Below are 26,502 nucleotides of genomic sequence, written 5' to 3'. Positions count from 1 at the left end.
CAATACTACAGTAACTGGTGATCTCAACTAACCTAACATTGCCTGGGGCAGCAGATGGTACAATTCCTCAAATACATTTTGTACTCAGTGTGCACTCAGAATGTGGCAGTACAAGACATAGTGTCAGGTAATGAAACAGGTAAGCCAAACAGGGAGCAGGGTAAGATCTCAGAGGATCTATCCTGGGCCTAACACCTTAATACAGTCATGAAGAAGGAACATCAGTAGCTCTACTTCGTTAGGAGTTTAAGGAGATTTGGTAGGTCATAGAAACTCATGCAAGCTTCGATAGATGTACAATAAAGAGCAGTCTGGCTGCTTGCATCACACCTTGGTGTGGAGGATCTAACGCGCAGGATCACAAGAGGCTGCAGAAGGTTACAGACTCGGCCAGCTCCATCACGGGCACAACAATCTCCACCATCAAGGGTTCTTCAACACACAGTGCCTCAGGAACACACTAAGGACCCTCACCATCTGGTACATGCCCTCTTCTCTTTACTACTGTCAGAGAAGACCCACACTCAATGAATCAAAACAGCTTCTTCTCCTCCACCATCGGAGTCCTGAATAGTCCATGAACCCTCGTTAACATTTTTGAACTATATTTATTTTGTAATTATTATGTCTTTGTATTATCTTATCTAACCTGAAGAGGAATTTACAGTGGGAAGGAAAAGATCCAGTTGTCATGGTCCATGTGGGTATCAACAATGTAGGTAGAACGAGGAAAGAGGTTCTGCTGAGGGAATTTGAGCAGCTAGGGGCTAAATTAAAAAGCAGAACCAGAAAGGTAGTCATCTCTGGATTGCTACCTGAGCCACATGCAAATTGGCGCAGGGTTAAGAAGTTTAGAGAGTTAAATGCGTGGCTCAAGGATTAGTGTGGGAGAAGTAGGTTTGAATTCATGGAAACTGGCACCAGTTTTGGGGAAGGAGGGAGTGGTTCCATTGGGATGGGCTCCACCAGAACCGTGATGGGATCTGGATCCTGGCAAATGGCATAACTAGGGCCGTGGATAGGGCTTTAAACTAAATATCATGGGGGTGGGTCCAACAGACTGGAGAAGTATGGATAAAATAAAAGAGTAAAGTTCGTAAAAGTAAAAGCAGAAGTTAAAAAAGCAAAGAGTAAGGGTGGAGGGCAAAAAAATCAAGTGCATAAGAGACAAAGATTACCAGATTTTAAAGGCAAATGAGTGTAATGCCCATAGTATTCGTAACAAGGTCAGTGAACTTGTGACACAAATCTCCAGCTCTGTATCACTTTTCCAGCTCTCAGCTTCACCCCACCCCCTCCGGTCTTCTCCTATCATTTTGCATTTCCCCTCCCCCTCCTACTTTCAAATCTCTTACTATCTTTCCTTTCAGTTAGTCCTGACGAAGGGTCTCAGCCCAAAATGTCGACAGTGCTTCTCCCTAGATGCTGCCTGGCCTGCTGTATTCCACCAGCATTTTGTGTGTGTTGTCAAAATAAAGGGGTATCATTTAGTGGCCATTACAGAAACATGGTTGCAGGGTGGAGAGGATTGAGAATTAAATATCCAAGGATATCAGGTAATACGGAAGGATAGGCAGGAAGATAAGGTTGGTGGGGTAGCGCTCTTAATTAACGATGAAATCAGGGCGATAGTGAGAGATGATATAAGATCTAAGGAGCAGAATGTTGAATCCATCTGGGTAGAGATTAGGAATAGTAAAGGGAAAAAAAATCACAAGTGGGAGTTGTCTATGGGTCATTTACAATGGCGCAGGCAATAAACTGAGAAATATCTGAGGTGTGTAGGAATGGAACAGCATTTATCGTGGGGGACTTTAACTTGCACATAGATTGGGTGAATCAAGTTGGTTGAGGCAGTCTTGAGGAGAACTTCATAGAATGCATATGTAATAGCTTTCTTGAACAGCATGTTACTGAACCTACAGGTGCTATCTTAGATCTGGTCCTGTGCACTGAGACAGGTAAAGTTAGAAATCTAGTAGTTAGAGATCCTCTTGGAAAGAGTGATCATAGTATGACTGGAGTTTCTCATACAAATGGAGGGTGCAATAGTTTGAACTAAAACCAGTATATTGTGCCTAAACAAGGGAAACTACAATGCGATGAGGGAGGAGTTGGATAGGGTAGACTGGGAACATAGGCTATATGGTGGGATGGTTGAGGAACAGTGGACAACTTTCAAAGAGATTTTTCATGGTCCTCAACAAAAGTATATTCCAGTTAAAAGCAAGGACAGTAAGGGTGGGGAAAGCCAGCCTTGGATAACTAAGGAAACAAAAGAAGGCATCAAACTAAAAGCTTGTGTGTACAAAGTTACCAAGAGTAGTGGTAACTGAAAGCAACAAAGAACCACTAAGCAAGCAATAAAGAAAGGGAAGATAGATTATGAAAATAATCTAGCAAGGAATTTAAAAACCATTCGTTACAGTTTTTATAATTATATAAAGTGGAAAAGGGTTGCCAAAGTCACCATATGTCTCTTGGAGTATGAGAAGGAGGAATTGATATTGGGTAATGAGGAAATGGCCGAGGCTTTGAATGACTATTTTGTGTCGGTCTTCATGGTGGAGGACACGTCTAACATGCTGAAGAGAGCTGATATGGCTGTGATGGGAGGTGAGGACCTCAATACAATAGCTATCACTGAAGAAGAAGTGCTGAGCAAACTTGTGGGCCTGAAGATAGACAAGTCCCCTGATCCTGATGGAATGCATCTCATGGTACAGAAAGAAATGGCAGAGGTTATAGTACAGGCTTTGGAGATAATTTAGCAAAATTCTCTGGACTCTGAGCAGGTCCCAGCGGACTGGAAGAAAGTGAGTATCACACCACTGTTCAAAAAAGGATATAGGCAAAAGGCAGGTAACTATAGGCCAGGGAAATGGTTGAAGCCATCATTAAAGAAGAAATAGCGAGGCACCTGGAAAGAAATAGATCCATTATGCAGACTCATCATGGATTCAGCAAAGGCAGGTCCTGTTTGACAAACTTACAGGAGTTCTTTGAGGATATAACGAGTGCAGTGGATAGAGGGGAACAGATGTATGTTATTTACTTGGATTTCCAGAAGGTGTTCAATAAGGTGTCACATAAAAGACTTATCCATAAGATAAGGATGCATAGAGTTGGGGGTGATGTATTAACATGTACAAAAAAGCTGGATGAACTCAGCAGGTTGGGCAGCATCCGTTGAAACGAGCAGTCAACGTTTCGGGTCAAGACCCTTCATCAGGACTAATGAAGGAGGGGGCAGGGGCCCTATAAAGAAGGTGGGGGGAGGGTGGAAAACCAATCAGAGGAAAGATCAAGGGGTGGGTGAGGGGAAGCAGGGAGGGGATAGGCAGGAGAGGTGAAGAAGGAATGTAAGGGGAAAGCACTATGTATTGTAGAAGAAGGTAGAGTCATGAGAGGTGATAGGCAGCTAGAAGAGGAGACAGAGTGAAGGTGGGATGGGGGAAGGGAGAGGGAGGGAATTACCGGAAGTTGGAGAATTCGATGTTCATACCAAGGGGCTGGAGACTACCCAGACGGTATATGAGATGTTGTTCCTCCAACCGAAGTTTGGCCTCATCATGGCAGTAGAGGAAGCCATGTATGTACATATCCAAATGGGAATGTGAAGCAGAGTTGAAGTGAGTGGCAACCGGGAGATCCTGTCTGTTGTGGCGGATGGAATGTAGGTGCTCGACGAAGCGGTCCCCCAATCTGCGTTGGGTCTCGCCGATGTAGAGGAGGCCGCACCGGGAGGACCGGATGCAATAGATGACCCCAACAGACTCACTAGTGAAGTGTTGCCACACCTGGAAGGACTGTTTGGGGCCCTGAATGGTGGTAAGAGATGAGGTGTAGGGACAGGTGTAGCACTTACGCTTGCAGGGATAAGTGCCAGGTGGGAGATCTGTGGGGAGGGACGTGTGGACCAGGCAGTGGCGGAGGGAACGATCCCTGCGAAAAGCAGAGAGGGAAAGATGTCCTTAGTGGTGGGGTCCTGTTGAAGGTGGCAGAAGTTGCGGAGGATAATATGCTGGATCCGGAGGCTGGTGGGGTGATAGGTGAGGACAAGGGGGACACGGTCCCTGTTGTGGTGACGGGAGGATGGGGTGAGGGCTGAATTGCGGGAAATGGAGGAGATGCAGGTGAGGGCATCATTGATGACAGCAGAAGGGAAACCACGATGCTTAAAGAAAGAGGACATTTGGGATGTCCTGGAACAGAAAGCCTCATCCTTGGAGCAGATGCGGCAGAGACGGAGGAACTGGGAATAGGGAATAGAATTTTTGTATTTGCCAGGGTGGGAAGAGGTATAATCAAGGTAGTTATGGGAGTCAGTGGGTTTATAGAAGATGTCAGTGGATAGTCTATCTCCAGAGATGGAGACCGAGAGATCGAGAAAGGGGAGAGAAGTGTCCGAGATGGACCAAGTGAATTTGAGGGCTGGGTGAAAGTTAGAGGCAAAGTCAATGAAATTGATGAGCTCAGCATGGGTGCAGGAAGCAGCACCAATGTAATTGTCAGTGTATCGAAGGAAAAGTTGGGGAGCAGTACCAGTATAGATTTGGAGCATAGACTGTTCCACATTACCCACGAAGAGGCAGGCATAGCTGGGGCCCATGCGAGTGCCCAAAGCTACACCCTTGGTCTGGAGAAAGTGGGAAGAGCCAAAAGAGAAGTTATTAAATGTGAGTACCAGTTCTGCCAACCTGAGGAGTGTGGTGGTGTTGGGGAACTGGTGAGGTCTATTGTCCAGAAAGTAGCAGAGGGCTTTGAGGCCTTCTGGATGGGGAATTGAAGTGTATAAGGATTAGATATCCATTGTGAAAATGAAGCGGTTGGGACTGGGGAACTGGAAGTTATTGAAGAGGTGGAGGGCATGGGATGTATCCCGGATGTAGGTAGGGAGGGACTGAACTATGGAATCATTGAATTCTCCAACTTCTGGTAATTCCCTCCCTCTCCCTTCCCCCATCACACCTTCACTCTGCCTCCTCTTCTAGCTGCCTATCACGTCTCATGACTCTGCCTTCTTCTACAATACATAGTGCTTTCCCCTTACATTCCTTCTTCACCTCTCCTGCCTATCCCCTCCCTGCTTCCCCTCCCCCACCCCTTGATCTTTCCTCTGATTGGTTTTCCACCCTCCCCCACCTTCTTTATAGGGCCCCTGCCCCCTCCTTCATTAGTCCTGATGAAGGGTCTCGGCCCGGAACGTTGACTGCTCGTTTCAACAGATGCTGCCCGACCTGCTGAGTTCATCCAGCTTTTTTGTACGTCTTGATTTGACCACAGCATCTGCAGTGAACTTTGTGTTATGGATAGATGATTAGACAACAAATAGAAAGCAGCAAGTTGGGATACATAGATGTTTCTCTAGTTGGCAATCAGTGGCGAGCGGTGTGCTGCAGGGGTCAGTTCTGGGCCCTCAACTGTTCACGATATACATTAATGATATGGAAAAGGGGATAGTGTATAGCATATATGTCAAACTCAAGGCCTGCGGGCCAAATCCGGCCCGCGGTGGAATTATCTTTGGCCCGCGAGATAATATCTAATTACTATTAAAGCTGGCCCCAGTAATTGAAGCGCCTATGGCGTATGATATGGCTAATGCTGAGTTTATTCAGGTACCAGGTTTTCAGGGTTTTTAGTGTTTATTCGGCAGTCTTGCTCGGCAATCTTCTTCATAAGAAACGGAATTTGTAAAGTGAAACACTTTGTAGTTATAGCAGAGACTGAGGCACATGAGAGCAGGCTGAAAAAACGGAGGCAACGAAAGCTGCGTTCGCACACGTCCGACTGACCTGGCCCGCATGAAGCTGCATTTTGCTCAATCCGGCCCGTGACCTAAAATGAGTTTGACACCCCTGGTGTATAGTGTTAGCTAATCTGGTGATGACACTAAATTGAGCAGAAAAACAAATTGTGCAGAGGATATAGAGAGTCTGTAGAGAGATATGGATAGGTTAAGTGAATGGGCAAGGATTTGGCAAATGGAGTACAATGTTGGTAAATGCGAGGTTATCCACTTTGGAAGAAAAAAATGAAAGAGCAGATTATTATTTAAATGGTAAAAAATTGCAGCATGCAGCTGTGCAGAGGGACTTGGGAGTGCTTGTGCATGAATCACAAAAGGTTGGTTTGCAGGTACAGCAGGCTATGAAGAAGGCAAATGGGATGTTGGCCTTCATTGCTAGAGGGATTGATACAGCAGGGAGGTTATGCTGCAACTGTACAGGGTACTGGTGAGGCTGCACCTGGAGTACTGTGTGCAGTTCTGGTCTCCTTACTTGAGGAAGGATATACTGGCTTTGGAGGCAGTGCAGAGGAGACATAAAGTTACTTGCTAGAATTCAGAAGGATGAGAGGAAATCTTATAGAAACATATAAAATTATGAAAGTGATAGATAAGATAGAGGCAGGAAAGTTGTTTCCACTGGTAAGTGAGACTAGAACAAGGGGACATAGCCTCAAGATTTGGGGGAGTAAATTTAGGATGGAGTGCAGGAGAAACTGCTTTTCCCAAGGAGTGGTGAATCTGTGGAATTCTCTGTCCAATGAAGAAGTGAAGGCTCCCTCAGTAAATATATTTAAGACAAGGTTAGACAGATTTTTGCATAGTAGTGGAATTAAGGGTTACGGGGAAAAGTCAGATAGGTGGAGATGAGTCCATGGTCAGATCAGCCATGATCTTATTGAATGGCGGAGCAGGCTTGATGGGCCAGATGGCCCACTCCTGCTCCTATTTCTTATATTCTTATGTATTGTGTTGCTGCCAAATAACAATACATGTCACATCAAATAAGTTAGTGATAATAAACCTGACACTGGTTGATTCTTTTTCAGTGCAAGTCAAATAGAAAACTGTGGTACTTAACAAATTTAAAGAATTTAGGAAGTGCATGATGGAAGAGGAAGCCTATGATGGAATATTCACAATGTATATTTCCTCCAATTTAAATAGTTTCAAAATCAACAAGCAACATCACAGAACAGAAGGACCCATGAGCAGAAGTGCAGAGCTTGCTGAAAGTGGCGTCACAGGTAGGCAGGGTGGTGAAAAAGGCATTTAGCGTGTTGACATTCATCAGTCAGGGCACTGACTATAGGACTTGAGAAGATATGCTGCAGTTGTATAAGTTGTTGGTGAGGTTGCATGGGCTTGGGTGAGAGCTTCCAGTGGAAGAGTTTGCAGCAGCTACAAGAGAATAATTTAAAAAGCCTTTGGTTATGTTCATGAAGGAGTGGAGCTTCCAGGGACTTGGGCCCAATGCAGAAAATTGGGACTAGCTGGGTGGGGATCATGGACTGGGATGGGCAAAAGGCCAGTATCTGTTTTATATTGCTCTATGACTCCATTTACTACACTGTTATTCCTTTTGCCTTCCACTACTATTTTTGCAATTTATTGTAATTATATGTCTTTACACTGTATTGCTGCCACAAAACAACACATTTCACATCCTACATGTTAGTGATAATAAATCTGATTGATTCTTATTCAAATACTCTGCAGGTCAGGCAGCATCTGTGGAGTGAGGAACAGTCAGTGTTCTATGTCTGTGACCCTTCATTAGAACTTCAAAAATAAGAGTAGGCGATTCATCCTCCGAGATTGGGGAAGAAGGAGTCCTTTTCAGGATGGTTGCCGGCGAACCCGGAGATCCACAGGGTTCAGTGTTGGGACTGTAACTTTTCACTTTATATGTTAATGTTCTAGATGAAGGAACTGGTCCTAACTTTGGATCAGCTGGGTCAAAGGACCTGTTTGCAAGCTTTGACTCTTTGACCTGCTCTTACTCTTTATATACCACACCTTCAAGATGTAGTGAATTAAAATAATCTTTCAGAATATACAAAATAGATAAATTACAACAAGAAAGTAAAACTCTAAACAGAAGACCTACCATTTGTGGTGAATAAAAATATGTTAAAAACAGTATCAAACCTAAATAAAAGTACATGATTTTGCAAACATGAATGGCAGATTATAAAAAGCAGCAATGAATAACCAAAGATTAATAAGGAAGAAAAAAATAGTGTATGAAAAGCTGGTCAGAAATGTACAGAGAGTGAGAAATTCTGTGGAAAGGTATAATCTGGTGAGGTGGTTATATCAGGATGACCAGCACTACAATACCCCAGCCAGATCCCTATAGTGGGGTCTGTATCTGTGACACCCAGTGGGATTTTATCAGCCCATTAGAGTGTGCACTGGGTAGGTCCAGAACTCTGTGAGCGTGTTTGTTAGAAAAAGTAATCAAAAAACTGTGTTGTTAATTTATGAGGGATATATATAGGGTTAATGCAAGCATGCATTTTCCATTTTAGTTAGGTAAGACTAGAACTGGAAGTCATGAGTTAAGGATGAAATGTTTTAGAGGAACATGAGAAGGAAATTCTTTACTCACTGTGGTGAGAGTGTGGAACAAGCTGCCAGTGGAAGTGATGCATGCGGGTTCAATTTTAACATTTAAGATACATTTGGATAGGGATGTGGATGAGAGGGGTGTGGGGGGTTATGGCCCGGATGCAGAACAATGGGACTAGGCAGCATAAGAGTTCATGGGCTGAATAGTCTGTTTCTGCACTGTAGTGTTCTATGACTCCATGACTCTATTAATCACATTAGCACAAAGAAAAATAATTAGAGCTTCCAAATATGATTAGATGTAACCAAAATGATAAATGGTTGGATATTAAGTAACATAGAGAACACGGGAAATCTTAGAGTACATGTCCACAGAATCCTGTAGATACCAGACAGTAGACAGAACACAAACTGCAGAACAATACAGCACAACAGGCCCGTCAGCCCACAATATCATGCTAAAATAATTAAACTAGCAATTTAAAGCCTACTAAACCAGTCTCTTCTGCCTACACCATGCCCATATTCCTTCATTCTCTGCATATTCATCTGTCTTTAGTCATTAATTCACTGGCATCAAGGAAGAGCACCAAGAGCTGCATGCCAGCTTCCACATCCTTACCCAGAGGGACAATGAGGAACCGGATGTAGTTCAGCCAGTCCGGAGTTTTGTTCGCCAACTGTTCAACGAAGAACCTTAGGATGTTGCTGAGGAAGCCCTGGTCTCCAGCCACGGCAACCTTCACTGGAGGAGGCATTTGGGAGTTACAGTTACAGCTGCAACAAGAGGTGAGAGTTAGTTTCTGGCAAATTCTGCCTGCCATACCACCACATAACTATCCTAGGCTAGTGACTACACCTACTAGACACCAGCATTTACTGGCCATCCCAGGACAGTGACCACCCCCAGTAGACACCAGCACCATGTACCTGTCCAAATACCTTTTAAATATTGCAATTGTACCTGACTCTGCAGCTCATTCCATATATTCACCACCTTCTGTGTGAATATATTACTCCTCAGCTTTGCTTTAAATCCTTCCCCTCTCAACTTAAACTTCTGCGTCTAGTTTTAGACTCCCCTACCCTGTGAGCATCCATCTTATGACTTTAATAAACATCTATATGGTCACCCCTGAGCCTCCTTCACTCCAGAAAAAACAAGCCCATCTTATCCAGTCTCTCCTGATAAGTCATCCTCCAATCCCAGTAATAGTTTGTGAATCTGTTCCGCTCACTTTTCAGCTTAATGATGTCCTTCCTATAGCTGAGTGAACAGAACTGCACACAATACTCCAGATGCAATCTCTGCAGTATCTTGTACAACTCCTATATTTAATGCCCTGACTGATGAAGACAAGCAAGTCAAACACCTCCTTCACTACCCTATTCACCTAAATCACTACCTTGAGGGAACTATGTAGTTATACGTCTAGGTGGCTGGGTACAACATTCCCCAGACCCTGTCATTCACTGTGAGAGTCCATCCCTGGTTTAACTTCCCAAAATGTATCACCTTTACTTGTCTGAGTTAAATTCTATCTCCCACGTCCCCAGTACTTCTAGATCCTGTTGTAATCTTAGAAAACTTTCTTCACTATCCACAATGCAAATTTTGTTCTCATTCGCAAACTTATTAATGATATTTACAATATCATTAAAATTTTTAATACAGATGACAACCAATGGTCACAGTTTGTGTTCATGAAGAATCTGTTTAATTATGTCAGGGAGGAGCACCTCTCCATCTCTCCCTCGCCCTTCACTCTCCTCTCTTTGACCACGATTGCTGTCCCATCAGCCTTATTGAGAGTGACTAGCCAGGAAGGTGAAGGTAGTATTTGGATGCTGGCCTTCATCCATCAGGACACTAAGTACAGAAGTTGGTAAGTTGAGCTGCAGTAATACAAGATGCTGGTGAGGCTGCACATGGAGTTCTGTTACAATTTTGGGTGCTCTGTTATAGAAAGTATGTCATTAGTCCAGAAGGAGTTGCCTGGACTTGGGTGCCTGAGAAACAAGGAAAAGCTGCAGTGACCAGGCCTGTATTCTCTGGAATGTAGGAGTTCGAGGGATGACCAGATAGCGGTCAAAAAGATCATGAAGGGCAAAAATAACACAAGAAGGCATTGGTTTAAGATCAGAGGTGAGTGATTTAAAGAGGACATTAGGAGTAGCTTCTTCACACACAGGGTGATGCGTATTCAGAACGAGCTGGCAAAACTAGTGGTTGAGGTGGGCACATTAGCAACACTTAAAAGCCGCCTAAATAAGTCCATGGATACGAGAGGTTTGGGCCAAACACAGGCAGGTGAGACTATCTCTCTGGGCAACAGCTGGCATGGATGAGTTGGGCCGAAAGGCCTGTTTCCATGCTGAATGACTCTATGACCCGAGTGAAGTTCCTCGCTGTATTCTCAAATCCTGCACGGATCAGCAAGCAGGAATATTTGCAGACATCTTTCACCTTTCCCTACTCCAATCCATCCGCTTTAAGAAAACCAGTTTCAGCCCGGGGCCAAAGGAAAGTGAAGATTTGTGTCTTAATGACTACTGCCCTGTGTATGAAAGGCCACAGCCAGTGATGTGCAGGGATCAGCAGTGAGTAAATATTTCCACCAACCCCCCCCCCCCCCACTTCATGACCTGCAGTTACGTACAACCGCTGTATCCGGGTGACAATGGTGTTGAAGGCTGCGTGGATGTCTGCTGTGGAGCAGGTACACACCATGGGCTGGCTTCTCTCCTGCAGCCGCTCAGACAGGTACTGCAAGAAAACATCACGTACTGGGTACAGTTAGCCAGGCAACACATCCCTGAAGCACAGCCTACAGTAGCCCCCCACTCCAGTGACCCAACAATGTCTGAACACTGCCTACCAAATTGCATCAAAGACAATCACACAATATTTAGAATGAATCTGACCATTTGACCCCCCTTCCCGCCTCACTGGATAGAAAGGCCCACCCCAGCACAGCGTCTGCAGACCACTGGGCCACTACCATCCGATCAAAGATCAAAGTGCTAAGGTTTCTGTACATGTCAAACAGGAGTAAGTGGAGGTCTGCAAGTGAGTGGGGGTACAGGAGTGCGAGGGGGTCTGGGAGTGGGTGGAACCTGGGAGTGAGTGGGGGTCCAGGAGTGCGAGGGGGTCTGGGAGTGGGTGGAGCCTGGGAGTGAGTGGGGGTCCAGGAGTGCGAGGGGGTCTGGGAGTGGGTGGAGCCTGGGAGTGAGTGGGGGTCCAGGAGTGCGAGGGGGTCTGGGAGTGGGTGGAGCCTGGGAGTGAGTGGGGGTCCAGGAGTGCGAGGGGGTCTGGGAGTGGGTGGAGCCTGGGAGTGAGTGGAAGTGGGGATGCGTGGAGGTCTGGGAGTGAGTGAGGGTCTAGGAGTGAGTGAGGGTCTGGGAGTTAGTGAGGGTCTGGGAGTGGGTGAGGGTACGGGAGTGAGTGGAGGTCTGGGAATCGGTGAGGGTCTGGGAGTGGGTGGAGCCTGGGAGTGAGTGGAAGTGGGGATGCGTGGAGGTCTGGGAGTGAGTGAGGGTCTAGGAGTGAGTGAGGGTCTGGGAGTTAGTGAGGGTCTGGGAGTGGGTGAGGGTCCGGGAGTGAGTGGAGGTCTGGGAATCGGTGAGGGTCTGGGAGTGAGTGGGGGTCTGGGAGTGAGTGAGGGTCTGGGAGTGAGTGAGGGTCTGGGAGTGAGTGAGGGTCCGGGAGTGGGTGGGGGTCCGGGAGTGAGTGAGGGTCTTGGAGTGGGTGAGGGTCTGGGAGTGGGTGAGGGTGTCTGGGAGTGGGTGAGGGTGTCCGGGAGTGAGTGAGGGTGTCTGGGAGTGGGTGGAAGTGGGAATGCGTGGAGGTCTGGGAGTGAGTGGGGGTCTGGGAGTGAGTGAGGGTCTGGGAGTGAGTGGGGGTCTGGGAGTGAGTGGGGGTCCGGGAGTGAGTGGGGGTCTGGGAGTGGGTGAGGGTCCGGGAGTGGGTGAGGGTCCGGGAGTGGGTGGGGGTGTCTGGGAGTGGGTGAGGGTCTAGGAGTGGGTGGGGGTGTCTGGGAGTGGGTGAGGGTCTGGGAGTGAGTGAGGGTCTGGGAGTGGGTGAGGGTCCGGGAGTGGGTGAGGGTCCGGGAGTGGGTGAGGGTCTAGGAGTGGGTGGGGGTGTCTGGGAGTGAGTGAGGGTGTCTGGGAGTGGGTGAGGGTCTGGGAGTGAGTAGGGGTCTGGGAATGGGTGAGGGTCCGGGAGTGAGTGAGGGTCTGGGAGTGGGTGAGGGTCCAGGAGTGGGTGAGGGTCTGGGAGTGGGTGAGGGTCCGGGAGTGGGTGAGGGTCTAGGAGTGGGTGGGGGTGTCTGGGAGTGAGTGAGGGTGTCTGGGAGTGGGTGAGGGTCTGGGAGTGGGTGGGGGTATCTGGGAGTGAGTGAGGGTCTGGGAGTGGGTGAGGGCCCGGGAGTGCGAGGGGGTCTGGGTGGAGCGTGGGAGTGAGTGGAAGTGGGGATGCGTGGAGGTCTGGGAGTGAGTGAGGGTCGGAGTGAGTGGGGGTCTGGGAGTGGGTGGGGGTCTGGGAGTGAGTGAGGGTCTGGGAGTGAGTGGGGGTCTGGGAGTGAGTGGGGGTCTGGGAGTGGGTGGGGGTGTCTGGGAGTGAGTGAGGGTGTCTGGGAGTGAGTGAGTGTGTCTGGGAGTTAGTGGAGGTCTAACAGTGAGTGGAAGCCTGACAGGGAGTGGGGTTCAGGGAGTGAGGGTGTGGGATGTGTAGGGTAGGGTATGTGGGGTGAGGAGTGTGTGGTGTGGGGTATTTAGGGTGAGGTGTATGCGGTTCTGGGGTTTGTACTGTGAGGTGTTTAGTGTTGTGGTATGTGTGGGGTGGGGTATGTGGTATTCAGGGATATATGGGGTGAGTTGTGTGCTGGTGTGTTTCGTGTCCAATATGTGGTGGGATTGAAGAGTGTGGAATGGGGGGGTATGGAATTAGGTGTATCGGGTATGGTGACTTGGGTTCTGGTGTGGTGTGGCTGGGGTGTATAGGGTGGGGTTTGTATAGGCTGGGGTGTATAGGGTGGGGTTTATATGCCTTTTTGGTTCTGAGATGAGTGTGGGTACTGTGGTCTGTGTATGTGATAATGGGTGAGGGATATGGCTGATCAAGAAGTAGGTGTGAGTGTAGGTATCTGTGGGACTGAGGGATTGTAGGATATCCTGACAAGGATCCCTCTCCCCTTGTCCTCTCCCCATGCCCTTGCTCTTTCTGGGAATCCTATTCCGCAGCCACTGTTCTCACTGTAATAACAGTCTATTCTCAGCAGTTCTTCAGCAGAAGCAGACTCTGACTATTGTCCTGTCTGGCTGTGTCCATCTGCCTGTCTCACCTGCCCCTGCCAGTCAGTGGTGTTCACCAGAATGATGCTCTCCGGAAGCTGCTCGTCTGAGACTAGGATCTGGTTCAGCTGGTCGTAGACAGACTTACGAGGGACCTAAGCAAGGAGGGAAGCAGTCAGTCCTGGAGGCAATAACCACTGGCTAAAACAGTTTCTACTCTTCTTTTCATCTGCAAAACACTAACAATGCCAGCATTATCCTCCTATTTGTCTCTGAGCCCTTGGAGGCAATGGGATTAACCATATCAGTGACTCTGGTGTCCCAGAAAGACCAGACTGGGTAAGGAGGGCATACCCTTTCCTGGGTAGGCACAGCAGCCTGCTGGTACCATGGCCACCATTATGGAGAGTTCCTTGAGTTACTCACACAAACCCCTGCATCTAGATTAACAACGAGACATCTGTGCTTGTCTGCTCCCTACTGTGTTATGGGGACTCAAGGTGGACAATCTAATGAAAATTATCACTTCTTATTCTCACTAAAATCTGAGTGCCTGGTGATTGAGCGGAGACTCGTTGAAAGTAACGTTACAGGTAGACTAGCTGGTGAAGACGGTATCTGGCACACTGGTCTTCGTCAGTTAAGGCACCGAGTATAGGAAAGTTATTGGGAGGATATGTTTTAGTTACATAATATGTTGGTGAAGCCACACTTAGAGTATGGTCCCCTTGTCAGAGAAAAGATGTAATTAAACTTGGAAGAGGGCAGAAAAGATTCACTTGGATGTTGCCTGGACTTGAAAATCTGAGTTACAAGGAGAGATTGTTTAGACTAGGACCTTATTTCCAGGAATGTAAAAGATTGAGAGGTGACTATATAAAGATATATAAGATCATGAAGGTAATAGACAGGGTGTCTTTTTTCAGGGAGATGCCACCAAAACAAGGCATCAATCATAGGTGAGAGAGGCAGCTTCTTCACTGGGAAACACAGTCAGCATGGGCAAAGGGCCTGTTCCCATGCTGTATGACTCTTTGATACTACAAAGTGGAAAAATGAAAATCAAATTGGATCGTGACTTCCTAGGGGGACATCAGTGAGTCAGTGAGGAGCTTCTGAGCAGTGTGCCAGCACTGAGATCCATACACTAGTTTATCCCCACTGTGCTGGCACCATGACCACTGAACATAGATCACGTTCTTGTTTAATCTGAACAGCAACTAAACCTCTTGACTATATCTGCATGTTTTATGCATTGAGTTGCTGCCGCCAGACGGGGTAGTTTGAGTATCTCAGGTGTTGCTGATCTCCTGGGATTTTCAGGCACAACAGTCTCTAGAGAGTGGTTCAAAACCAAAAAAAAAACATCCAGTGAGCAGCAGTTCTGTGGGTGAAAACACCTTTTAATGAGAGATATCAGAGGAAAATGGCCAAAGTGGTTCAAGCTGACAGGAAGGCAACAATAATTCAAATAACAGTGTTATAACAGTGGTGTGCAGAAGAGCATCTCAGAATGCACAACACATTGAATCTTGAAGAGAATGGGTGACAGTATCAGAAGACCTCTTATACTTAATAAGGTGGCAACTGATTATATGTTCATTAATTATTTTGATCTAATTGCTTCTGCCTGCATTAGTAGTCTTGATCCTGTCTGCCAGTGCATATCATTGCTGTCACATGCTAACGCAAAGCCAGGACATTGCACCTCTGTCACTTCACAATCCAGAGAATATTACATGTTGGAATAATACATATTGCAATTCACACTGGGTGCTAAATCACTTTCTAAAAGGGAACAGAGGGAGTAATGTGTAAGTAGGCTTCCATTTCATCCAAAGGTGCCACCCAGTGTGTCAGAAGTGGTTCAGGGATTCCAAATTCAGTATGGAGGAAGTGTCTCGGTGTGGGAGCGGCAGTATGACATATTGTGCGAGGGGCAATACTGAAGGAGCATCACACTGTGGGAGGGGCAGAACTGAGAGAGTAACACACTGTTAGATGGGCAGTACTGAAGGTGTATCATACTGTCTGACAGCCCAGATCAATGTCACTGTGTATTTATCCCACCCACTGCCCAGGTTCAGGGTCACCGTGGAGAGAAACTTGAGAACAAGCTGTTTGACGTACAGTACCCCCAACAAGTCTGTCACTTCACATGAGGTGAAGAAGCAGGAAGCAGTGGATGAAGGAGATTAACCTGGTTGTTGAATCTGGAGTCAGATAAGCACTCGCTGTCGAAACTGCTGGCTCTGTCACCTTGTGTCTTCGAGTTCTGTCGATCCCTCAGGGAAGTGCTCCTGGGCCTTCGAAGCTGTCTACTTTCTGACTTACTGAATGGGAAGAAGAACATGAATGAGAACAGGAACCAGGGAGGGAGTTACAGTCTCCTCCAATAAAGAAGAGTGTGAGGGTGAATGTGTAAGAGAGGCATTACAGGCCTGTCTGCTTTGCAACACAGTACCTACGTACCTGGGGGACATAATCAGCTGTGATTCTGTCTTTGTGATTTTCCCCAGAGGCAGTAGCCGCTCCATGGACGCCTCCCAAGAGTCTGCTTCGCCTGACTTTACATCCACATCCACCAGCTCCTGGGAACAAAAGCGCAGGGCCTCAGCTTAGTCCTGGATTGTAACACATGCCCCAGTCAACAGCGCGGACCGTGCAACACAGACTGTACCACAGACAGTCACCACTGTGCACTCTCTGATAGGGCCCAGTACATGTGATGACCAGGTGCCAGGCTTTGAATGTGGATGACCTCTCACTCTGAGATGTGTACTCACCACAGGTACGGATTCAACAGCAGCCTCTTCCTGCTGGCTGGTGGTCGTCATGTTCTTACTGTCTGACAGTGAGGGCTCTGCCTATGGAGTGAGGTGGAAAGACAACATTTAGTCATACTGTACCCATGGCCATTCAAAAGGGATCCTGGGCCACCTTGTACGCTGACAAATGTTCATCAAAATTAGTCATTGGCCTGGGAGATTTGTATATCAGTAACTGGGCAGGGAGATTCGTGTATCAGTTACTGCCTGGGAGATTCACATAACAGTCACAGACTGGGAGATTTCTGACTCAGTCACTCACTGGGACGGGAGATTTATGACTCAGTTACTGGGATGAGAGATTTGTGTCTGTTACTCACTGGGGTGGGAGATTTGTGTCTTAGTCACTGGGATGGGAGATTTGTGTCCCAGTCACTGGGGTGGGAGATTTGTGTCTCAGTTACTGGGATGGGAGATTTGTGTCTGTTACTCACTGGGATGGGAGATTTGTGTCTTAGTCACTGGGATGGGAGATTTGTGTCCCAGTCACTGGGGTGGGAGATTTGTGTCTCAGTCACTGGGGTGGGAGATTTATGTCTTAGTCACTGGGATGGGAGATTTCTGACTCAGTCACTGGGATGGGAGATTTGTGTCTCAGTCACTGGGATGGGAGATTTGTGTCTCAGTCACTAGGATAGAAGATTTGTGTCTCAGTCACTGGGGTGGGAGATTTGTGTCTGTTACTCACTGGAGTGGGAGATCTGTGTCTCAGTCACTGGGGTGGGAGATTTGTGTCTGTTACTCACTGGGGTGGGAGATTTGTGTCTCACTCACTGGGATGGGAGATTTGTGTCTCACTCACTGGGATGGGAGATTTGTGTCTCAGTCACTGGGGTGGGAGATTTGTGTCTGTTACTCACTGGGATGGGAGATTTGTGTCTCAGTCACTGGGATGGGAGATTTGTGTCCCAGTCACTGGGATGGGAGATTTGTGTCTCAGTCACTGGGATGGAAGATCTGTGTCTCAGTCACTGGGGTGGGAGATTTGTGTCTGTTACTCACTGGGGTGGGAGATTTGTGTCTGTTACTCACTGGGATGGGAGATTTGTTTCTCACTCACTGGGATGGGAGATTTGTGTCTCAGTCACTGTGGTGGGAGATTTGTGTCTGTTACTCACTGGGGTGGGAGATTTGTGTTTTAGTCACTGGGGTGGGAGATTTGTGTCTCAGTCACTGGGGTGGGAGATTTGTTTGTCACTCACTGGGATGGGAGATTTGTGTCTCAGTCACTGGGGTGGGAGATTTGTGTCTGTTACTCACTGGGGTGGGAGATTTGTGTCTCACTCACTGGGATGGGAGATTTGTGTCTCCCTCACTGGGATGGGAGATTTGTGTCTCAGTCACTGGGGTGGGAGATTTGTGTCTCAGTCACTAGGATAGAAGATTTGTGTCTCAGTCACTTGGGTGGGAGATTTGTGTCTCAGTTACTGGGATGGGAGATTTGTGTCTGTTACTCACTGGGGTGGGAGATTTGTGTCTCAGTCACTGTGGTGGGAGATTTGTGTCTGTTACTCACTGGGGTGGGAGATTTGTGTTTTAGTCACTGGGGTGGGAGATTTGTGTCTCAGTCACTGGGGTGGGAGATTTGTTTGTCACTCACTGGGATGGGAGATTTGTGTCTCAGTCACTGGGGTGGGAGATTTGTGTCTGTTACTCACTGGGGTGGGAGATTTGTGTCTCACTCACTTGGGTGGGAGATTTGTGTCTCAGTTACTGGGATGGGAGATTTGTGACTGTTACTCACTGGGGTGGGAGATTTGTGTCTCAGTCACTAGGATAGAAGATTTGTGTCTCAGTCACTGGGGTGGGAGATTTGTGTCTCAGTCACTGTGGTGGGAGATTTGTGTCTGTTACTCACTGGGGTGGGAGATTTGTGTTTTAGTCACTGGGGTGGGAGATTTGTGTCTCAGTCACTGGGGTGGGAGATTTGTTTGTCACTCACTGGGATGGGAGATTTGTGTCTCAGTCACTGGGGTGGGAGATTTGTGTCTGTTACTCACTGGGGTGGGAGATTTGTGTCTCACTCACTGGGATGGGAGATTTGTGTCTCAGTCACTGGGGTGGGAGATTTGTGTCTCAGTCACTAGGATAGAAGATTTGTGTCTCAGTCACTTGGGTGGGAGATTTGTGTCTCAGTTACTGGGATGGGAGATTTGTGTCTGTTACTCACTGGGGTGGGAGATTTGTTTGTCACTCACTGGGATGGGAGATTTGTGTCTCAGTCACTGGGGTGGGAGATTTGTGTCTGTTACTCACTGGGGTGGGAGATTTGTGTCTCACTCACTGGGGTGGGAGATTTGTGTCTGTTACTCACTGGGATGGGAGATTTGTGTCTCCCTCACTGGGATGGGAGATTTGTGTCTCAGTCACTGGGGTGGGAGATTTGTGTCTCAGTCACTAGGATAGAAGATTTGTGTCTCAGTCACTTGGGTGGGAGATTTGTGTCTGTTACTCACTGGGATGGGAGATTTGTGTCTCACTCACTGGGGTGGGAGATTTGTGTCTGTTACTCACTGGGATGGGAGATTTGTGTCTCCCTCACTGGGATGGGAGATTTGTGTCTCAGTCACTGGGGTGGGAGATTTGTGTCTCAGTCACTAGGATAGAAGATTTGTGTCTCAGTCACTTGGGTGGGAGATTTGTGTCTCAGTTACTGGGATGGGAGATTTGTGACTGTTACTCACTGGGGTGGGAGATTTGTGTCTCAGTCACTGGGGTGGGAGATTTGTGTCTTATCAGTGGGATGGGAGATTTGTGTCTCACTCACTGGGATGGGAGATTTGTGTCTCACTCACTGGGATGGGAGATTTGTGTCTCAGTCACTGGGGTGGGAGATTTGTGTCTGTTACTCACTGGGGTGGGAGATTTGTCTCACTCACTGGGATGGGAGATTTGTGTCTCAGTCACTGGGGTGGGAGATTTGTATCTCACTCACTGGGATGGGAGATTTGTGTCTGTTACTCACTGGAGTGGGAGATTTGTGTCTCAGTCACTGGGGTAGGAGATTTGTGTCTGTTACTCACTGGGATGGGAGATTTGTGTCTCACTCACTGGGGTGGGAGATTTGTGTCTGTTACTCACTGGGATGGGAGATTTGTGTCTCACTCACTGGGATGGGAGATTTGTGTCTCAGTCACTGGGGTGGGAGATTTGTGTCTGTTACTCACTGGGATGGGAGATTTGTGTCTCAGTCACTGGGATGGGAGATTTGTGTCCCAGTCACTGGGATGGGAGATTTGTGTCTCAGTCACTGGAATGGGAGATTTGTGTCCCAGTCACTGGGATGGGAGATTTGTGTCTCATTCACTGGGATGGAAGATCTGTGTCTCAGTCACTGGGGTGGGAGATTTGTGTCTGTTACTCACTGGGGTGGGAGATTTGTGTCTGTTACTCACTGGGATGGGAGATTTGTTTCTCACTCACTGGGATGGGAGATTTGTGTCTCAGTCACTGTGGTGGGAGATTTGTGTCTGTTACTCACTGGGGTGGGAGATTTGTGTTTTAGTCACTGGGGTGGGAGATTTGTGTCTCAGTCACTGGGGTGGGAGATTTGTTTGTCACTCACTGGGATGGGAGATTTGTGTCTCAGTCACTGGGGTGGGAGATTTGTGTCTGTTACTCACTGGGGTGGGAGATTTGTGTCTCACTCACTGGGATGGGAGATTTGTGTCTCCCTCACTGGGATGGGAGATTTGTGTCTCAGTCACTGGGGTGGGAGATTTGTGTCTCAGTCACTAGGATAGAAGATTTGTGTCTCAGTCACTTGGGTGGGAGATTTGTGTCTCAGTTACTGGGATGGGAGATTTGTGTCTGTTACTCACTGGGGTGGGAGATTTGTGTCTCAGTCACTGGGGTGGGAGATTTGTGTCTTATCAGTGGGATGGGAGATTTGTGTCTCACTCACTGGGATGGGAGATTTGTGTCTCACTCACTGGGATGGGAGATTTGTGTCTCAGTCACTGGGGTGGGAGATTTGTGTCTCAGTCACTGGGATGGGAGATTTGTGTCTGTTACTCACTGGGGTGGGAGATTTGTCTCACTCACTGGGATGGGAGATTTGTGTCTCAGTCACTGGGGTGGGAGATTTGTGTCTCACTCACTGGGATGGGAGATTTGTGTCTGTTACTCACTGGAGTGGGAGATTTGTGTCTCAGTCACTGGGGTAGGAGATTTGTGTCTGTTACTCACTGGGATGGGAGATTTGTTTCTCACTCACTGGGATGGGAGATTTGTGTCTCAGTCACTGGGGTGGGAGATTTGTGTTTGTTACTCACTGGGGTGGGAGATTTGTGTCTCACTCACTGGGATGGGAGATTTGTGTCTCAGTCACTGGGGTGGGAGATTTGTGTCTCAGTCACTAGGATAGAAGATTTGTGTCTCAGTCACTGGGGTGGGAGATTTGTGTCTCAGTTACTGGGATGGGAGATTTGTGTCTGTTACTCACTGGGGTGGGTGATTTGTGTCACAGTCACTGGGGTGGGAGATTTGTGTCTGTTATCACTGGGATGAGAGATTTGTGTCTGTTACTCACTGGGGTGGGAGATTTGTGTCTTAGTCACTGGGATGGGAGATTTGTGTCTCAGTTACTGGGATGGGAGATTTGTGTCTGTTACTCACTGGGATGGGAGATTTGTGTCTTAGTCACTGGGATGGGAGATTTGTGTCCCAGTCACTGGGGTGCGAGATTTGTGTCTCAGTCACTGGGGTGGGAGATTTATGTCTTAGTCACTGGGATGGGAGATTTCTGACTCAGTCACTGGGATGGGAGATTTGTGTCTCAGTCACTGGGATGGGAGATTTGTGTCTCAGTCACTAGGATAGAAGATTTGTGTCTCAGTCACTGGGGTGGGAGATTTGTGTCTGTTACTCACTGGGATGGGAGATTTGTGTCTCACTCACTGGGATGGGAGATTTGTGTCTCAGTCACTGGGGTGGGAGATTTGTGTCTGTTACTCACTGGGATGGGAGATTTGTGTCTCAGTCACTGGGATGGGAGATTTGTGTCTCAGTCACTGGAATGGGAGATTTGTGTCCCAGTCACTGGGATGGGAGATTTGTGTCCCAGTCACTGGGATGGAAGATCTGTGTCTCAGTCACTGGGGTGGGAGATTTGTGTCTGTTACTCACTGGGGTGGGAGATTTGTTTGTCACTCACTGGGATGGGAGATTTGTGTCTCAGTCACTGGGGTGGGAGATTTGTGTCTGTTACTCACTGGGGTGGGAGATTTGTGTCTCACTCACTGGGATGGGAGATTTGTGTCTCAGTCACTGGGGTGGGAGATTTGTGTCTCAGTCACTAGGATAGAAGATTTGTGTCTCAGTCACTTGGGTGGGAGATTTGTGTCTCAGTTACTGGGATGGGAGATTTGTGTCTGTTACTCACTGGGGTGGGAGATTTGTTTGTCACTCACTGGGATGGGAGATTTGTGTCTCAGTCACTGGGGTGGGAGATTTGTGTCTGTTACTCACTGGGGTGGGAGATTTGTGTCTCACTCACTGGGATGGGAGATTTGTGTCTCCCTCACTGGGATGGGAGATTTGTGTCTCAGTCACTGGGGTGGGAGATTTGTGTCTCAGTCACTAGGATAGAAGATTTGTGTCTCAGTCACTTGGGTGGGAGATTTGTGTCTCAGTTACTGGGATGGGAGATTTGTGACTGTTACTCACTGGGGTGGGAGATTTGTGTCTCAGTCACTGGGGTGGGAGATTTGTGTCTTATCAGTGGGATGGGAGATTTGTGTCTCACTCACTGGGATGGGAGATTTGTGTCTCAGTCACTGGGGTGGGAGATTTGTGTCTCAGTCACTGGGATGGGAGATTTGTGTCTGTTACTCACTGGGTTGGGAGATTTGTCTCACTCACTGGGATGGGAGATTTGTGTCTCAGTCACTGGGGTGGGAGATTTGTATCGCACTCACTGGGATGGGAGATTTGTGTCTGTTACTCACTGGAGTGGGAGATTTGTGTCTCAGTCACTGGGGTAGGAGATTTGTGTCTGTTACTCACTGGGATGGGAGATTTGTGTCCCAGTCACTGGGATGGGAGATTTGTGTCTCAGTCACTGGAATGGGAGATTTGTGTCCCAGTCACTGGGATGGGAGATTTGTGTCTCAGTCACTGGGATGGAAGATCTGTGTCTCAGTCACTGGGGTGGGAGATTTGTGTCTGTTACTCACTGGGGTGGGAGATTTGTGTCTGTTACTCACTGGGATGGGAGATTTGTTTCTCACTCACTGGGATGGGAGATTTGTGTCTCAGTCACTGTGGTGGGAGATTTGTGTCTGTTACTCACTGGGGTGGGAGATTTGTGTTTTAGTCACTGGGGTGGGAGATTTGTGTCTCAGTCACTGGGGTGGGAGATTTGTTTGTCACTCACTGGGATGGGAGATTTGTGTCTCAGTCACTGGGGTGGGAGATTTGTGTCTGTTACTCACTGGGGTGGGAGATTTGTGTCTCACTCACTGGGATGGGAGATTTGTGTCTCCCTCACTGGGATGGGAGATTTGTGTCTCAGTCACTGGGGTGGGAGATTTGTGTCTCAGTCACTAGGATAGAAGATTTGTGTCTCAGTCACTTGGGTGGGAGATTTGTGTCTCAGTTACTGGGATGGGAGATTTGTGTCTGTTACTCACTGGGGTGGGAGATTTGTGTCTCAGTCACTGGGGTGGGAGATTTGTGTCTTATCAGTGGGATGGGAGATTTGTGTCTCACTCACTGGGATGGGAGATTTGTGTCTCACTCACTGGGATGGGAGATTTGTGTCTCAGTCACTGGGGTGGGAGATTTGTGTCTCAGTCACTGGGATGGGAGATTTGTGTCTGTTACTCACTGGGGTGGGAGATTTGTCTCACTCACTGGGATGGGAGATTTGTGTCTCAGTCACTGGGGTGGGAGATTTGTGTCTCACTCACTGGGATGGGAGATTTGTGTCTGTTACTCACTGGAGTGGGAGATTTGTGTCTCAGTCACTGGGGTAGGAGATTTGTGTCTGTTACTCACTGGGATGGGAGATTTGTTTCTCACTCACTGGGATGGGAGATTTGTGTCTCAGTCACTGGGGTGGGAGATTTGTGTTTGTTACTCACTGGGGTGGGAGATTTGTGTCTCACTCACTGGGATGGGAGATTTGTGTCTCAGTCACTGGGGTGGGAGATTTGTGTCTCAGTCACTAGGATAGAAGATTTGTGTCTCAGTCACTGGGGTGGGAGATTTGTGTCTCAGTTACTGGGATGGGAGATTTGTGTCTGTTACTCACTGGGGTGGGTGATTTGTGTCACAGTCACTGGGGTGGGAGATTTGTGTCTGTTATCACTGGGATGAGAGATTTGTGTCTATTACTCACTGGGGTGGGAGATTTGTGTCTTAGTCACTGGGATGGGAGATTTGTGTCTCAGTTACTGGGATGGGAGATTTGTGTCTGTTACTCACTGGGATGGGAGATTTGTGTCTTAGTCACTGGGATGGGAGATTTGTGTCCCAGTCACTGGGGTGGGAGATTTGTGTCTCAGTCACTGGGGTGGGAGATTTATGTCTTAGTCACTGGGATGGGAGATTTCTGACTCAGTCACTGGGATGGGAGATTTGTGTCTCAGTCACTGGGATGGGAGATTTGTGTCTCAGTCACTAGGATAGAAGATTTGTGTCTCAGTCACTGGGGTGGGAGATTTGTGTCTGTTACTCACTGGGATGGGAGATTTGTGTCTCACTCACTGGGATGGGAGATTTGTGTCTCAGTCACTGGGGTGGGAGATTTGTGTCTGTTACTCACTGGGATGGGAGATTTGTGTCTCACTCACTGGGATGGGAGATTTGTGTCTCAGTCACTGGGGTGGGAGATTTGTGTCTGTTACTCACTGGGATGGGAGATTTGTGTCTCAGTCACTGGGATGGGAGATTTGTGTCCCAGTCACTGGGATGGGAGATTTGTGTCTCAGTCACTGGAATGGGAGATTTGTGTCCCAGTCACTGGGATGGGAGATTTGTGTCTCAGTCACTGGGATGGAAGATCTGTGTCTCAGTCACTGGGGTGGGAGATTTGTGTCTGTTACTCACTGGGGTGGGAGATTTGTGTCTGTTACTCACTGGGGTGGGAGATTTGTTTCTCACTCACTGGGATGGGAGATTTGTGTCTGTTACTCACTGGGGTGGGAGATTTGTGTCTGTTACTCACTGGGGTGGGAGATTTGTTTCTCACTCACTGGGATGGGAGATTTGTGTCTCAGTCACTGTGGTGGGAGATTTGTGTCTGTTACTCACTGGGGTGGGAGATTTGTGTTTTAGTCACTGGGGTGGGAGATTTGTGTCTCAGTCACTGGGGTGGGAGATTTGTTTGTCACTCACTGGGATGGGAGATTTGTGTCTCAGTCACTGGGGTGGGAGATTTGTGTCTGTTACTCACTGGGGTGGGAGATTTGTGTCTCACTCACTGGGATGGGAGATTTGTGTCTCCCTCACTGGGATGGGAGATTTGTGTCTCAGTCACTGGGGTGGGAGATTTGTGTCTCAGTCACTAGGATAGAAGATTTGTGTCTCAGTCACTTGGGTGGGAGATTTGTGTCTCAGTTACTGGGATGGGAGATTTGTGTCTGTTACTCACTGGGGTGGGAGATTTGTGTCTCAGTCACTGGGGTGGGAGATTTGTGTCTTATCAGTGGGATGGGAGATTTGTGTCTCACTCACTGGGATGGGAGATTTGTGTCTCACTCACTGGGATGGGAGATTTGTGTCTCAGTCACTGGGGTGGGAGATTTGTGTCTCAGTCACTGGGATGGGAGATTTGTGTCTGTTACTCACTGGGGTGGGAGATTTGTCTCACTCACTGGGATGGGAGATTTGTGTCTCAGTCACTGGGATGGGAGATTTGTGTCTCACTCACTGGGATGGGAGATTTGTGTCTGTTACTCACTGGAGTGGGAGATTTGTGTCTCAGTCACTGGGGTAGGAGATTTGTGTCTGTTACTCACTGGGATGGGAGATTTGTTTCTCACTCGCTGGGATGGGAGATTTGTGTCTCAGTCACTGGGGTGGGAGATTTGTGTCTGTTACTCACTGGGGTGGGAGATTTGTGTCTCACTCACTGGGATGGGAGATTTGTGTCTCAGTCACTGGGGTGGGAGATTTGTGTCTCAGTCACTAGGATAGAAGGTTTGTGTCTCAGTCACTGGGGTGGGAGATTTGTGTCTCAGTTACTGGGATGGGAGATTTGTGTCTGTTACTCACTGGGGTGGGTGATTTGTGTCACAGTCACTGGGGTGGGAGATTTGTGTCTGTTATCACTGGGATGGGAGATTTGTGTCTCACTCACTGGGATGGGAGATTTGTGTCTCAGTCACTGGGGTGGGAGATTTGTGTCTCAGTCACTGGGATGGGAGATTTGTGTCTGTTACTCACTGGGGTGGGAGATTTGTGTCTTATCACTGGGATGGGAGATTTGTGTCTCACTCACTGGGATGGGAGATTTGTGTCTCAGTCACTGGGGTGGGAGATTTGTGTCTCAGTCACTGGGATGGGAGATTTGTGTCTGTTACTCACTGGGGTGGGAGATTTGTCTCACTCACTGGGATAGGAGATTTGTGTCTCAGTCACTGGGGTGGGAGATTTGTGTCTCACTCACTGGGATGGGAGATTTGTGTCTGTTACTCACTGGAGTGGGAGATTTGTGTCTCAGTCACTGGGATGGGAGATTTGTGTCTCAGTCACTGGGGTGGGAGCTTTGTGTCTCAGTCACTGTGATGGGAGATTTGTGTCTGTTACTCACTGGGCTTGGCTGCTCATGCGTTTGGCTCTTCTGACTGTGGATGCTGACAATCTCAGTCTGTGAGCTGGAATGGGACATCCCTTCGAAGAATGGCCTGTAACAGTAAGTAGAAGTTTAAATACTTTCAAGCTTGCAAGACTGAGCAGTGACCAGTACACCAGTGACTTGTACATCAGAGGTGTTAGTAATAATGGTGGTTGGACCTCTAACAGGAGGATCCTGGTTCTCTTGTTCTGGTCCCAGTCTGGCTAACAGGAAAG

The 26,502-nt window shown here is 47.9% G+C and overlaps 1 protein-coding gene across 6 annotated transcripts in view; it reads right to left on the bottom strand.

The window, feature by feature from the left end:
- Positions 1 to 26,502, bottom strand: part of LOC140733225 (phosphofurin acidic cluster sorting protein 1-like) — a 279,192-nt gene that overhangs the window by 46,868 nt on the left and 205,822 nt on the right. For 5 of the 6 annotated variants that reach the window (XM_073056265.1, XM_073056267.1, XM_073056268.1 and 2 more), the window contains 7 exons: positions 26,243 to 26,336; positions 16,444 to 16,524; positions 16,130 to 16,248; positions 15,858 to 15,990; positions 13,708 to 13,812; positions 11,026 to 11,132; positions 8,988 to 9,142 (listed from right to left, as the gene is read on the bottom strand). In XM_073056265.1, the coding sequence (XP_072912366.1) occupies positions 8,988 to 9,142; positions 11,026 to 11,132; positions 13,708 to 13,812; positions 15,858 to 15,990; positions 16,130 to 16,248; positions 16,444 to 16,524; positions 26,243 to 26,336 (794 nt within the window). The remainder of the gene's footprint in view (positions 1 to 8,987; positions 9,143 to 11,025; positions 11,133 to 13,707; positions 13,813 to 15,857; positions 15,991 to 16,129; positions 16,249 to 16,443; positions 16,525 to 26,242; positions 26,337 to 26,502) is intronic. The other variant, XM_073056266.1, reaches the window with a different exon arrangement.

Source organism: Hemitrygon akajei, chromosome 9, assembly GCF_048418815.1.
Source record: "Hemitrygon akajei chromosome 9, sHemAka1.3, whole genome shotgun sequence".
Taxonomy (NCBI): Eukaryota; Metazoa; Chordata; class Chondrichthyes; order Myliobatiformes; family Dasyatidae; genus Hemitrygon; species Hemitrygon akajei.
Note: the sequence above shows the minus strand (reverse complement) of the source record. Positions and strands in the feature narration are given on the sequence as shown.